At 37.3% G+C, this 14,781-nt stretch overlaps 3 protein-coding genes across 3 annotated transcripts in view; 2 read left to right on the forward strand and 1 right to left on the reverse strand.

Moving 5' to 3' along the window:
• The window catches only part of LOC106979356 (olfactory receptor 13C9), a 470,618-nt gene that overhangs the window by 223,668 nt on the left and 232,169 nt on the right, over positions 1 to 14,781 (forward strand). The gene's annotated exons all lie outside the window — the stretch shown is intronic.
• On the forward strand, positions 3,371 to 4,844 carry LOC106979348 (olfactory receptor 13F1-like). The gene has a single exon (XM_027055160.2). It carries the CDS (start codon positions 3,795 to 3,797, stop codon positions 4,755 to 4,757), a length of 963 nt encoding a protein of 320 aa, XP_026910961.2. The 5' UTR covers positions 3,371 to 3,794; the 3' UTR covers positions 4,758 to 4,844.
• On the reverse strand, positions 10,266 to 11,255 carry LOC106979341 (olfactory receptor 13C7-like). The gene has a single exon (XM_015077199.3). It carries the CDS (start codon positions 11,238 to 11,240, stop codon positions 10,302 to 10,304), a length of 939 nt encoding a protein of 312 aa, XP_014932685.3. The 5' UTR covers positions 11,241 to 11,255; the 3' UTR covers positions 10,266 to 10,301.

Raw genomic sequence — 14,781 nt, forward strand, 5'->3', positions numbered from 1 at the left:
TTGTCTCTAAATTGAAATTTAGAAGGTTCAAGGCTATCTCAGTCAAAATTCCAGCAGGTATATTGTGAAAATTGATAAGCCAAATGTATATACAAATACCAACACCAACCAACCACCCATAAAGAAGAAATAATTTAGAGGACCCAGATCAAGATTTATAGAGCTATAGCTAAAAAGACAATGTAGTATTGGTTCAAGGATAAGAAGAATAGACTAGTGGAACAGAACAAGATTTCAATTAGTTTATGTCAAAAGTAACAATGCAATGCAGTAGGGAAGGGAGCTTTGCAGTAGTCATGTTAAGTCAAATAGTATGCACATAGTAAAAAATAAATCTTGACCTTGCCACATACTTGGATTTATCAGCATACTTTCCAATAGACAAATAGTCTCCTACAATTCTACGTGCACAAAGGCTGCTCAGCAATCAAGTCTCTTATTGGCCCAGATAACTTGAATTAATTAAAATTTTTTTAACCTCATTTTTTTGATTTCCCATTAGTACATGGAACTTGGAGAATCAAACCCTGGAGAACTAGAAAGTTTCTTATCTTCTTTATGTTCTAGAATCACAGCATTAAATTGTTAAGGGAGTTGGAAAGTCCCTGATAGCAACAGGAGACTTTAGTAGTCTTAGATCCAGGGATAACCCTTTGGAAGTTTTAGAGAGCAGAGCATAGGTGGTGATTTTGGCAGAAAAAAATCTTTGTCATTATTTTTCTTATGCAGTTATTTTTATATTTTTACCAAAAGCTCTGTATGTTGAGAATTTGTGAATGAGGAAAGATCTGGCTTGATTTTTTGCAAACCAAGAGCATCCATATCCTTTTTCATTGCAATTTCTGAATAAAAATACCTCTGCATAACCCACTCTAATACAGTTTTCATGGAGAATTACCATAATTACAAAATTCAGATTCTTTTACTTTTCTGAGCACTGCACAAAGATTCACAAGCAAGACCATGCTGGAGATCAACTTTAAATAGTGAAGCATACATTAGTCAAAGAGGAAGATACTGATCACATGTGCTGAGGTAAATGAGAGCAGACCTTATCCATCTCTTTCTGTATCCTCTGATTTATAAAACTGATTCATGGGTCTCAGCTAGGCCAGGAGACCAGAATAGGAGACCAGATAATTTACTTTTAAAAGAAGTACTTGTTGATAAGGAAAATATTGAGTTGAAATGAACCCAAAATGTGGGATGGAAGTTTTCGATTTGCTTTTGATTTTCTCATTTATCTCAGACAAGTCATTAAACTCCTTCAAGCATCCATCAACTTTAAAATTAGAATGTTGGGGTAGAACTCTGATTTGTTCTGGCTCTGACATTTGGGAAGGAAAAGGGAAGAGATTGTTGGAAAACATTTGGTTATCTTAGCCCTGGCATCTGAAGTCATTTTAGGGAAAGTATCTCAATAAAATGACTTAGGATAGGTGAGACTCTTACAAGCATTGTAAAGGAAGGATAAGGGAAAGAATAGGGACCCAATCTGCATGAGAAAAAGACATCATTATTTTATTTATAAGAAAAGACCAGACAGTAGTGAAGAAAGAAGAGAAAGCAAGAAGAGCAAGAGCTAGAATAGGAAAACTGGGTGCTGAGTGGGGAAAGACCACTAGAGAAGCCCTCAGTAGAAGCATGGTGTGTGCTGACCCAAATGAACTTTAAAAAGCAGAAACCTTTAACAATCACCTTTCTGAAAATAATCAGTCAGGTGTTTCCTATTCACCTATGGATTGGAGGTTGACATTTTAATAGATTATGAAGAAGTACTAAGTTTTTTTATCTGAGCCAGTGTGAACCAGCACTGGGTTAGCATAGGCAGGTATAGCTCTGAAAGAAAAGCAGGGAGATGATGAAATCATAAACGTTTTGTGATGTTCTGAAATATTAGAGAGGCCATGGAATTGGGTGGTGGAAAAAGAATTTTAGAATAAGTTAATCTAGGAATTGTCATCTTCCTGTATAGATTACAAAAAAAAAAAACCCAAACAAACTGATTTCAAAGAGGCCAAGTGATTTGCCTGATTATGCGCACCAGTAAGTAGCATGGTTGGATTTAGAGTCCAATTCTTACACTCAGAGGACAGTGGTCTAAAACCCTACAGAAGATAATTGGGGAACACCTCAACCTCTCCTAAGAGTACAAATGGTCATTGCCTTCCCCACCTCACTCTATGTCACATATTTAAAGCTAAGAGCTCATCGTCTTTGTTCCTTAAATGAACTGGTTTCTTTAATGTTACAGATAAGGGTGCAGATCTAAATGAGCAGTTGAGGAATCTTCGGCTTTTAAGTTGGCACAGGGACCAATAGTGAAAATGTTCTTATTTGAATATGTACCAAACATTGTCCATGTTCAAGGGAGTGGTGTGTTATTAAAAATCTTGAATGTAAGTTATTCTTTGCTAGTATTATGGGGAACAAGATCTGGAGAAGCTCAGTTGTACCAGGGGTGGGAGCCAATGGGATGTGCACATATGGCTATTGTTCAGTTTAATATACTTGAGTAATGTAGGTATATATAAAGAACGAAGCTGTACTTGAGACAGTGGCATACAGTTTTGATGACTGGATAAATATTCATGAAAAACAAGACTGGAGTTGGTGAGAAAGGTAACAGCATGTAGATGAACTGTTGGTTATAGACGTAAAAATATAAAATGGCATGATAAGTATGAGAAATGACAAGCTGGTTGTTGTTTCAGACCAGAGTCTGGAGCTGGAGTGTTGGAAGATGAGGTTGGAGAAGTAGGCAGTGATGAGGATGTGAGGCTTGAGTATGTGTGATTGATTGCATTTGAACTCTACTTAGAGGACAGTGGTTTTTAAACATGTTCCCATATGTGACTAATTGTGAGATACATCACAAGTAATTAGAATTGCATTATAAAATCCTGAACTTTGAAAATCAGTTTGTTTCTAAGAAAGCGTGGGCTCAGGATGATTCCATATTCAAAAATGCCTTCTTGGAAATGGAAATCAGGTAGTGCGATAGTGATTGGACACAGGTTTATCTTCTATTTATAGTGTACCGCATATCCATGTGTTACAACACATAATTAGCAGGTTTATGAAATGCAACTAAATCCTTTCTCCATGTAACATTTTACAAAATTTCTTTTCTTTCCCCAGCAAACCTCCTGTGGTACTTAACTCGATTAGGTATAATGCATTTTGTTAAAAGTTTGTTTATTCATTCTGAGAGAGAGAGAATGTGAGCAGATGAGAGATGAGAGAGTGAGAGAATGAGAGAATCCCAAGCAGTCTCCGCACTGCAAGTGTGGAGCCTGACATGGGGCTTGAACTGAACCTGTGCGGGGCTTGACCATGGGATCATGACCTGAACCAAATCCAGGTTTGATGCTCAACCACTGAGCCACCCATGCGCCCCAGGTCTAATGCCTTTTTTGATTAAACTAAGTGTCACAATGTCTCACTGACCAGTGTTCCTAACACAGAGCTAAGATTCTTACCCTCTGTGTTCTCATGGTACCCGAGGGTGTATGTATATGATGTTAATTGTATTTATTTCTTTACTTGACTGTGTGATATTTTATTCTGAGCTGCCCAAGAGTAGCTTTTTAGGTAATTCAAAGAGATCTTCAGTGACTTGTAGTATATTCAACAAATGAATGAATGAGTGAATAATTAGCATGGTATTGCCAGAATAATGATCCTTTTAAAGTACCCCTAACTAATCCCCTTGAAAGATGGTAGAATTTGATTTTCATATATATACAATGTATATTTTTATTCACTACTACAGATAAACAAAGAGGCATAAAATGGTCAAGGCAAACTTGACAGTCATTTCCAATTTTATTTTCCTGGGGTTTACTCGTTACCCCAAAGTTGAGGTCATCATATTTGTGCTGTGCTTGCTGATGTACCTGATCACCCTGCTGGGTAATATCATTCTGATGTCCATCACCATCCTGGATTCCCACCTACACAAACCCGTGTACTTCTTCCTCAGCAACCTCTCCTTTTTAGACATCTGGTACACCTCTTCTGCTCTCACTCCAATGCTGACAAACTTTGTTTCAGGGAAAAACACCATCTCATTCTCAGGATATGCCACTCAGATGTACTTTTCTCTTGCCATGGGCTCCACTGAGTGTGTGCTCCTGTCCACGATGGCGTATGACCGGTATGTGGCCATCTGCAACCCTCTGAGATACCCCATCATCATGAACAAGAGGGCTTGTGTGCAGATTGCCGCTGGCTCCTGGATGACAGGCTGCCTCACCGCCCTGGTGGAAACAGTATCTGTGCTGCAGCTGTCTGTCTGTGGAAGTAGCATCATCAATCACTTCACTTGTGAAATTCTGGCTGTCTTGAAACTAGTTTGTGTGGATACTTCCAGGGTGCAGTTGATCATGCTGGTGATCAGCGTACTTCTTCTTCCTATGCCGATGCTCCTCATTTGTGTCTCTTACGCATTCATTCTCTCCAACATCCTGAGAATCAGCTCAGTGGATGGTGGAAGCAAAGCCTTTTCAACATGCGCAGCCCACCTGACTGTGGTGGTTTTGTTCTATGGGACAGCTCTCTCCATGTACCTGAAGCCCTCTGCTGTAGATTCACAGGAAATAGACAAATTTATGGCTTTGGTATATGCTGGATTAACCCCCATGTTGAATCCTATCATTTATAGTTTACGGAACAAAGAGGTAAAAGTAGCTATGAAAAAATTGCTGATTAGGAACCCTCTGTGTGCTTTTTCAATCCCCCATAGCAAATCATAACATTAGTCTAAGGGATGTATTGACGTGTTCAATACGCACCAGAACATTGGACTAAGAGGGGAAGACACTCATTTTAAATAAGATGTGTGATTTCCTAAGTTTCCTCCTTGACTGACTGCTGAAGCTCTAAGATAATATAGACATATGTTACATAAGCATATCTGAAATCTTACATAAAAAGGGCTCATGGTGACAAATTTCAATATTTTGTTTTGGGTGATAGAATGTAAGTATAGCTTTAAACATTAAGTTAGTGTATTGTTAGTATTCAAAATTATGTGCATGTAATATACAAATGTAAAAACTATAGTAGACTTTTTAGATAGTTTATTATTAACCTCTGTTTTAGGCTGAGTTGTGTCCCTGCAAAACTTATGTTGAAGCTCTAATCCCCAGTACCTCAGAATGTATCTACTTTTGGAGATAAGGCCTTTAAAGTGGTGATTAAGTAAAGCGAGGCTATCAGTGTGGGCCCTCATACAATTTGAGTTGTGTCATTATGAGAAAATATTTAAGAAATGTAGACACACATGAGTACATGAGTGTTGCTCACACACAGAAGCAAGGACATAGCAAGAAAGCGGCTATCTGGAAGCCAGGGAGAGGCCTCAGAAGAAATGAAATCTGCCAACACTTTAATCTTGGTCTTCTATCCTCCAGAACTATGAGCAAGTCAATTTCTGTTGTTCAGCCAGTCAAGTCTCTGCTATTTTGTTATGGTAGCGTTAGGAAACTAGTACAACCTCTTTTTCAGCATTGCTAAATTAATGGGAGTAATTGCATATTCTACAAAGTGTGACTATGTTTTACATATGTGTGTGGAGATATTTGTGCATGCAGGTAGATGCGTGTGATTTGAATGTCTATATACAAATGGAGAAGGTCTGCACAAATACATACTGAATAGAAATGGGGTAGAGGAGTGCCAGTCTGGAAAAAATAACAGACAGTTTAGCAGTTTGTTGTTGGTCTTCGAGTGTTGACATTATTTTGTAAATTCAAAGAAGCTGCAGGATGTTTCAGTGAAACTACAAGGACCTTCCCTTTTTGATTGTGTTTCTGCTGACACCTTGATGCATAAATCCATGGGTATAAATGAAGCCATAAGCATTTAGAAACAAAATACATGATATAATTTATATTTATTTTATACATGATTATTTATATTATAAATATTTATATTATATTTATATTATAAATATTTATATTATATTTATATTATAAACATTTGTATTTATATTATAAATATTTATATTTATATTATAAAGTATATAGTACTCCAAACCCACTAAAATCATGTGCAATGTGGAAATACATGAATATATCTTATTATATAAACCACAATATATAAGGAATTAAAAAATGTACACTCTTCCGTATTTGTGACATTTGTATGTCCTTTCTGGACCAGATGACTAAATGTGAGGTCAGTGTGCAAAACTCATTTGGTCTTTACCATGAAGCTCTCACCAAAGTCAATGAAATTGTTGTGATGCCTTGAATCCAGAAAGCAATGGGATGAAGAAGATAGGATGAATATGGGAATTACAGGGTTGTAGGGCTGGATTAGATCTCAGATATGAATAAACAGTCATCAGGATAATTGGCCCATTGGTCTAAGTAAAGAACTCTGATGCAGCCATTGATTGGATGAGAGGAGAAGCCTAAGAATGATGACCTCACAAAGATAGGGACGTAAGTTGGTTGACTAATTGTGCACTGATGGTTGGACTCTCTAGGGAATAATTTAGGACAACTGTGTATAAAATGGTTGGTTATATTTTCCTGTTATTGGTCAGCGCTGTGGTAAAGGTTAAAGAATAGTACACTTGGGGTATAGAGTAAATTATCCAAAGTATACAGAAATGCTGATTCAAAGGGGCACATGCACCCCAATGTTCATAGCAGCACTATCAACAATAAATTATGAAAAGATCCCAAATGTCCACCAACTGATGAATTGAATGGATAAAGAAGATGTGGCATGTGTATACATATATATACACATACATACACAATACATATAGTGAAATATTACTCGATCAGAAAGAATGAAATCTTACCATTTGCAACAACATGGATGGAACTGGTGTGTGTTAAAAGCAAAATAAGTCAGGGGAAGAAAGGCAGATATATGATTTCACTCATGTGGAATTTAAGAAACAGAACAGATGAACAGAGGGGAAGGAAGGTAAAATAAGATAAAAACAGAGAGAGACACAAACCATAAAAGACTCTTAAACACAGAGAACAAACTGAGGGTTGCTAGCAGGGAGGTAGGTAAGGGGATGGGCTCAATGGGTGATGGGCATTAAGGAGGGCACTTCTTGGGATGAGCACAGGATGTTATATATAAGTGATGAATCACTAAATTCTACCCATGAAACCAATACTATACTATATGTTAACTTAATTTAAATTTAAAAAAATTACTTTTTTTTTGGTTTGTATATAAACTTAGTGATCTTAGCCAATTTCATTTTTGTTTAATGTTTATTTATTTTGAGAGTGTGTGTGAACACCGCGTGATCAGGTGAGGAGCAAAGAGCCAGGGAGAGAGAGAGAATCACAAGCAGGCTTTGTACTGACAGTCTCCAACCCCCCCCCCCCCCACCCCACCCAGGCCAGGATGTGTGGGGATTGACCCATGAACCTGAGCTGAAATGAAAAGTTGGACGTTTAGCCAATGGAGCCATCCAGGCATCCTGAATTTAGGCAATTTCTTAAACATCGAATCTAATTTCCTTGTCTCTGAAATGGGAATAGTTTATTTGATATATTTATAATAATTATTTAAAAGTTCATATTGGCTAATTCCAAAAACCACTTGTCAATCAGCTAGGATAATGGACTCTGTCCTTTGATAGAGTCAGTTTTTGATCCTTTTTTTTTTTTTTTCTGGATAGATTCTAGCTCCAGGTAGTTTGAATTTACTGTGATTTTGGTGTACCTGGGTGACTCAGACAGTGAAACACCCAACTTTGGCTCAGGTCATGATCTCTGGTTTGTGAGTTCGAGCCCTGTGTCAGGCTTTGTGCTGACAGCTCAGAGCCTGGAGCCTGCTTTGGATTCTGTGTCTCCCTCTTTCTCTCTGCCCCTCCTCTACTTGCTCCCTCTCTTCTCTTCCTTCCTTCGCTCTCTCTTTTATGAGATAAGTAAACATTAAATTTTTTTTTGAATTTTTCTGTGATTTCAGTGTTTGAGAAACATCTATGAGTTTTTACAAGTCTAGCCTATCACTTTGGTGGTATCTAGGGATATCTAGGGCTATAACCATATATATCATTATATCTAGGGATATAAGCATAAAATACCCCAAGTTATCTCTTTTTCTGTCTTTCACTTTTTCTCTGACAGTCTGAGCTGAATCATTCCCTGTGTGGGTGTCCTCTTGATTCTACTGGGTTCTGACTACCTGAACTGGGCCTCCCTTTCATGTTGACCTTTTACTTATTCCATCAGACCCCCAAACATCCTGCTGGGCAGAACATGAGGGATTCCTTTCTGAACTCTGTTGGGTTGTTGAAGCCTTTGCTGAGTGGCCCTTGAGCAGAGCCACTCTCCTCATCCATTTCAGGCTGTGGGACTGTACCAGGCAGCTCACCTGTATTACGTACAAATAGATGTTAGGTAATCACATAAAAAATAAAAGTACAATTATTTGCTAGCAATTTCAAGGGGATTTCTTTGAAAGGAAATATTTAAAATGACTGTTGCTTCTGAAAGAGTGAAATTGTCAGTATTCCTTAAGAAGGGTTTATCCAACTCATATATTTTTCCCAGCAATTGCTTATTACAGAATAATTATACACTGATATTATTTCTGCCTTACCCAGTCAAAATGACCTCTTCAGTATATTTATCATTCTTTTATCTGCCCTTGTATGTCCATACATTTAATATTAGCTGCTATTTTACCCAAAGCTTTTGGATATGTTGTTTAGTTCAATGAAATAATACATAAATTCAAGTTCTCTTATCTCCCTGTATTATATCAACTACTTGGACTACATTTTACTATTCTTTAAAAATGTTAATTCAGTAATTAATTACCGCCTACTATTAGAACTTATTTTACATTAGACTTCATACAGAGAACAGTGAGTTCTACCATTGGGTAAATTTCAGAAACGAACAAATGATTATAGTATAAAAGGAAAATAGCCGTAACAGAGATAAAATTCAGGACAGCATACAGGAGGGAATAACTAACCCAGTAAAGTTTCAAAGGATTTGTAGAAGATCTAACACTTGAATTGTGTTTAATGAGATTGCAAGCTGTTACCATAGAAAGAGAAATGTGATGCTGGAGATGAAGTGGCATATGCTGTTGTCTTTAGGTGTAAAGAACATGATATATAATTGAAGAAGTAACAGTGAATGTAGCACAGCTTGTTCAAACATGGGAGAAATATGAGGAGGGAAAGAAGAAGGGGAAATACGTAGGGGCCAGGTTAGGTTGGGGCCAGGTCAAGTCCTTGGGTAAAACAAAAATCAGGAATAAACAAACAGACAAACAGAAAACCTCAAGTAGTTCTCTTGAAAGGGAACTGAAAAATACGTGTTTTACTTGTTCAATAGACATACATACAGATGGTCATACATTAAAATGGTTTGACTTAGGATATGTTGACTTTGCAATGATGTTAAAATGATATGCATTAGTAGAAACCATACTTTAAAATTTGAATTGTGATCTTTTCCTGGGCTAGTAAGTTGTGGTATGATATTCTTTTGTGGTAAGCAGTGGCTCAGCTTCCAGTCTGAGCAACATGATCGTAAGAGTTCTGTTTCTCAGTTGCATACAGTACAGTACTCAATAAATTAAATGAAACATTCAACATTTTATTGTAAACAGGCTTTGTATGAGATAGTTTTGACCAATTATAGGGTAATGTAAGTGTTCTGAGCATGTTCAAGTTAAGCTAGGATAAGCTCTGAGGTCCAGTAGATTAGTAAATTAAATGCATTTTTTTCTAATTTTTTAAATGTTTTTGAGAGAGAGAGAGAAGGAAGAGGGGAGAAAGCCACAGAGAGAGAGAGAGAGAACATGAGTGGGGAAGGGGCAGAGAGAGAGGGAGACAAAGAATCTGAAGCAGGCTTCAGGGTCTGAGCTATCAGCATGGAACCCGATGCAAGGCTCAGACTCACGAGCCATGAGATCATGATCTGAGCCGTATCAGACGCTCAATTAACGGAAACACTCAGGCACCCCAACAGGCATTTTTGACTTATGATATTTTCAACTTTCAATGGGTTTATCTGGATATAACCCCATCAGTTGAAGAAGACATACTGGATTTTCTTGGAAAAGCTTAATTTCATTTTTTCTTATTTCTTAAAGTTTACTCACTTCTTATACCAGTAGTGTCTACATTTTTATAACAGTCATTTTCATAAAAGGTGAAGTTATTGTCTTCACATTTCTTCCAACTCCTAAATTCTGTAATTCGACATACAATCTTTATTGTTCTCTTTATATGAAGAGCTTTTGCCTCAAATCTGTGAGCTTATTTTGTGCATGAACTCAAAGGTATAAGTTTTTCATCCTTTTCTCCAGAACCAGTGTCTCCTCATCAATTTTCTCATAGCTCCAAGCACCTCTGTATTCCTCAGGCTATAGATGATAGGATTGAGCACGGGAGTGACTACTCCATAGAACAGAGCAATCAGTTTGTCAACAGCAGAGTCTTTGGACTTTGGCTTCATATACATGAAGAGGATTGTCCCATAAAACACAGTCACTACTGTTAAGTGGGCTGAACAGGTAGAAAAGGCCTTTTTTCTTCCTTCTGCTGAATTGATTCTTAGTACAGTAGAAAGGATGAAAATGTAGGAGATACAAATTAACAATAATGGAGAAAACAAAAATATTACATTGCCCAACATTATAGCAATCTCATTCAAGGAAATATCTGCGCAAGCCAGTTTGACAAAGGCCAATATTTCACAAACAAAGTGGTTAATGACATTTTTTCCACAGAAGGGCAACTGTATTGCAAGTATAGTTTCTGTCAGTGAATTGAGAAAGCCCAGTCCCCAGGAGAGGGCTGCCATCTGAATGCAAAGTGCCTTGCTCATGATGATGGGGTATCTCAGAGGGTTACAGATGGCCACGTAACGGTCATATGCCATCACTGCTAGAAGCACGCACTCAGTGGACCCCATAGTGTAGGAGACAGACATCTGAACAACACATCTAAGGAAGGAGATGGTTTTCTTCTGTGATAGGAAGTGAATCAACATTGAGGGGGTAAAGGAGGATGTGTAACAAATATCTAGGAAAGAAAGATTACCAAGGAAGAAGTACATGGGCGTATGGAGGTGGGAGTCCAGGAGAGTTAGTATGATCAAGGGGCTGTTCCCCAGCAGGATCACCAGGTACATCATCAAGCACATGACGAAAAGGAGTTTTTCCACTTTGGGGTACTCAGAAAGTCCCTGCAGAATGAACTCAATCTCTGTCCAGTTCGTCCTGTCCATTTTATTTTTCTATACCTGGAGTAATCCAGAAGAGAAAACTTCATGTGAGCATTACGTGTCAGTGCATATTACCATGTGCAGATATCACTGGAGGAGGGGCACCAAGTGTGTCCACACTAGCTGGAGTGGTGCGAAGAGCTCTGAGGTTAGCTGTTAGAATTTCTCTTCTGGCTTATAAGGGAAGGGATTGAAGATGTGTAATAATTACATTGACAGTTCTTTAAAAATATAAGCTTTTGTATTCCATTTCCTGAATTTGTGATACACAGTTCTGAGGCAGGGAAGAACTATTTGCATCTGAACAAACATCTATTATTTCCTGTTCTTTGGACCCACAGACTCCACTTTGCATATCATCATTTTGGAAAGCTTATGCTTAATCTGTTAAAAATAACTATCTATTTGATTTTATTTCATGGCAGTCATTAACAATCCCATTGGTTTATGGTTTTATAATTTACATATATTTACACATATTACTCATTTTATCATCACTATAATTCTCTGAGGAAAGTAAAATTCATAGAGGTAAAATGTATACAAAAACACAATGGTGAGCCACTATTCAGTCTGCATTTACTGACTGTATTTCACCTGCCCTTTTTGTTTATTTTTAATTTTTTTAAATTTTATTTCTTTTTGAGAGACAGCACTCATGGAGAGGGGCAGAGAGAGAGAGAGGGATTCGGAGGATCCAAAGCGGCTCTGTGCTGACAGCAGAGAGTCAGATGTGGGTCTTGAATCCAGGAACCAGAAGATGATGACCAGAGCCGAAGTCAGATGCTTAAAAGACTGAGTCACCATGGCACCACTCACCTGCCCTTTTTAAACAACATGCTCTTGCCCTCTCTGAATTATGTAAATTGTTTAAGGAGTGGTGATCAGACATCTTTTTAAATAATGTTCTCCAGATGATGCTAATGTTCAATGTGGAAGAAAACCACCTGTCTAGTGAAGTACCTCCAAATTTTAGTATACAGACAAATCACATGGGGGAAATTTGTAAAGGATTCTAACTCAGTGGGTCTGAATTGATTCTAAGATCTGAATTTATTAACTTGTTCTCAGATGCTGCTGCTGTTGCTGTCTGCAGAACTCACATGAATAGCAAGGCCTTTTAGACCATTTCTCCCCAATGCTATTGCAGAATGCCACTACTGCTTCCCTTGTATGTAGGACTGTAATCAAATAGTAGACAATGCAAAACTGAACATTCTGTGACACTTGGAGTTGAGACATCTGTGTGAGTGTATTGCACTCAGTTTTGTGTTCTTTAGATTTTAGATATACAAGCAGTCAAACCACATACAGAAGAGCTTGTTTTTTGTTTCTGTCCATATTAAAGTCCTTTCTCTTCCATTTGTGGAATTTACGATTAGGGCCAATACTTTCCAAAAAAGGAATTTGAGATCAGCTCAAGCATCTGAGTGTGCGTCATAGAGCATGGGGCAAATAACTTTAATTTGAAAAAATTTAAAGAGTAGATATTAGTAGCTGACCTTTTTATAGTTATTAAATCAAAGAACATAATTTTGAAAACACCTTTTCATTCTCAAGGGTTTTACCTAACTTAAAAACACCCTGAGGAAAAGAAAAAGACTGATCCAATGGATGAGTTTGTAGTTAGTTTTTTTTTTTAATGTTTTTTTATTTATTTTGGGTAAGAGAGAGAGAGCGCAGTGCATGATCAGGGGCTTGATCTCATGACCTGTGAGATAGTGAGCCGAAATCAAGAGTTGGAGGCTCAACCAGCTGAGCCACCTAGGTGCTCTTCTAGTTAATATCTTTAAACAAACCTGTATGGGGCACCTGAGTGTCTCGGTTGGTCGAACACCTTCCTCTTGCTTTTGGCTCTGGTCATGATCTTACAGTTCCTGGGATCGAGCCCTGCGTCCATCTGCACTGTTAGCAGAGAGCCTGTTTGGGATTCTCTCTCTCCTCTCTCTCTGCCCTTCCCCCCCATTTTCTCTCTCTCTCAAAATAAATAAACATTAAAAAATTAAACAAGGCTCTGTTTCTGATATAGGTTTTGGCATTTCTCTCTGTGATAGTCATATGACAACAGGTTATGTTGCTTTCTATGACAACTCCAGTATGCAATGGTGAAACATATTCATCAGCATAATACGATGTTTATACATATATTAGCTGTGGAAAAGAAGGTTCTCATCCATTTCAAGCTGACCAGGCTTTGCAGGCATACATTACAAAGAGGGTAGGAAGGGTTGGGTAAGATAGGATATACTTCTATTTGGTATTAAGACTGGAATATGATTGACTGTAGATGCATATATCACCCTACTCTTAATCTGAAAATAAAATTTTGATAGAGGCTTTGAAGGAGTATCAGTTGTCTGGGATCTGTTACTTCAGGGGACATGTGAATCACATCAAATACCCTCTCCTTTCTTTTCTAGGAACATCTCCTAAAAGTTGATTTCTATTTGGAAATTACTTGTAGCAAATAATGATGGTATACATCTGGTATCCTGACAGTTCAGAGATAGTTGCTGTAAAAAAATTTTCACTTACAAACATAAGAGAAACCACCACTGTGCTTTAATGCTTTCAAATGGTTGGGGGAGGAGGATAATGGACTGTATAGGGGAAATTACTTTCATTACTCTTGTAATGCTAGTGTAACTTTTAGGAAGCAATCGACAAATACTCTTGTTTAATAGCATTGTGACAAATCTTTTCTTCATTTTAGCTTACTTCACTAAAATAGTTTCCTGGGAATAAGTGAATGAAAACTTTGAAGATTCTGGATAGTTTTTAATAAATCACTTTCCATGCTAAATGTATATTAAATAATTCCTTTTTTACTAAATCTTTGCCATTACTGGATATTATTTTTGAAACAGTTTTTCATTCTTAGCTCATGGCAGGGGAATTGTTAAATAATCATGGCATACTAATTTGATGGTCCATTATGAACTTATTAATATGACAATGTGACAACTTTGTATTACAACAAAAAGGATGTTTAAATTATGTGAAAATGATTAAGTTGGAAACAGAGACAAAACTACAGCATTTTTCTTCTTTTTTGCAAAACTAAAACCTAAACCAAGATAGCCTAGACAGCATAGAAAGTTTGGAAAGGAATACCAAAAACGTTAATGGTTACCTTAGAGACCTTTCTCATATTCTTCTGAATTACCCCAGTTTTTAAAATAGATAAAGATAAAGAAGGCATATTATTAAAAAAGAGAAAAACACTAAAGCAAGTGTCCAGTTATTTTAGGAAGACTAACTCAGAATAAAGAATGTTAAAATAATTTAAGTAGTACAATTATTGCCTCAAGTGCCTAGACACTACACATTGAGGCTGAGCTGTACTGGTGTGTCCTATCAGATTATTAGAAGGAACCCACTGGTACTGGTAGACAGAGAGCATTTATAATCTCTACTCTCAAAAGCTTCCAAAGAAGAGTGTTTTGTGTTTTTAGGAGCTACACCAAGATAGAGGACTTGAGTTCTTGACTTAATCATGTGTTATCAAAGGAGAATGCAGGCTGTTGATGCCTAGCACAGAATT

This window comes from Acinonyx jubatus, chromosome D4 (genome assembly GCF_027475565.1).
Source record: "Acinonyx jubatus isolate Ajub_Pintada_27869175 chromosome D4, VMU_Ajub_asm_v1.0, whole genome shotgun sequence".
In the NCBI taxonomy this organism is placed as follows: domain Eukaryota; kingdom Metazoa; phylum Chordata; class Mammalia; order Carnivora; family Felidae; genus Acinonyx; species Acinonyx jubatus.

Excerpts from the sequence above, each read along its gene's own strand:
- LOC106979348 (XM_027055160.2), top strand. The coding sequence starts at position 3,795 with ATGGTCAAGGCAAACTTGACAGTCATTTCCAATTTTATTTTCCTGGGG.
- LOC106979341 (XM_015077199.3), bottom strand. The coding sequence starts at position 11,240 with ATGGACAGGACGAACTGGACAGAGATTGAGTTCATTCTGCAGGGACTT.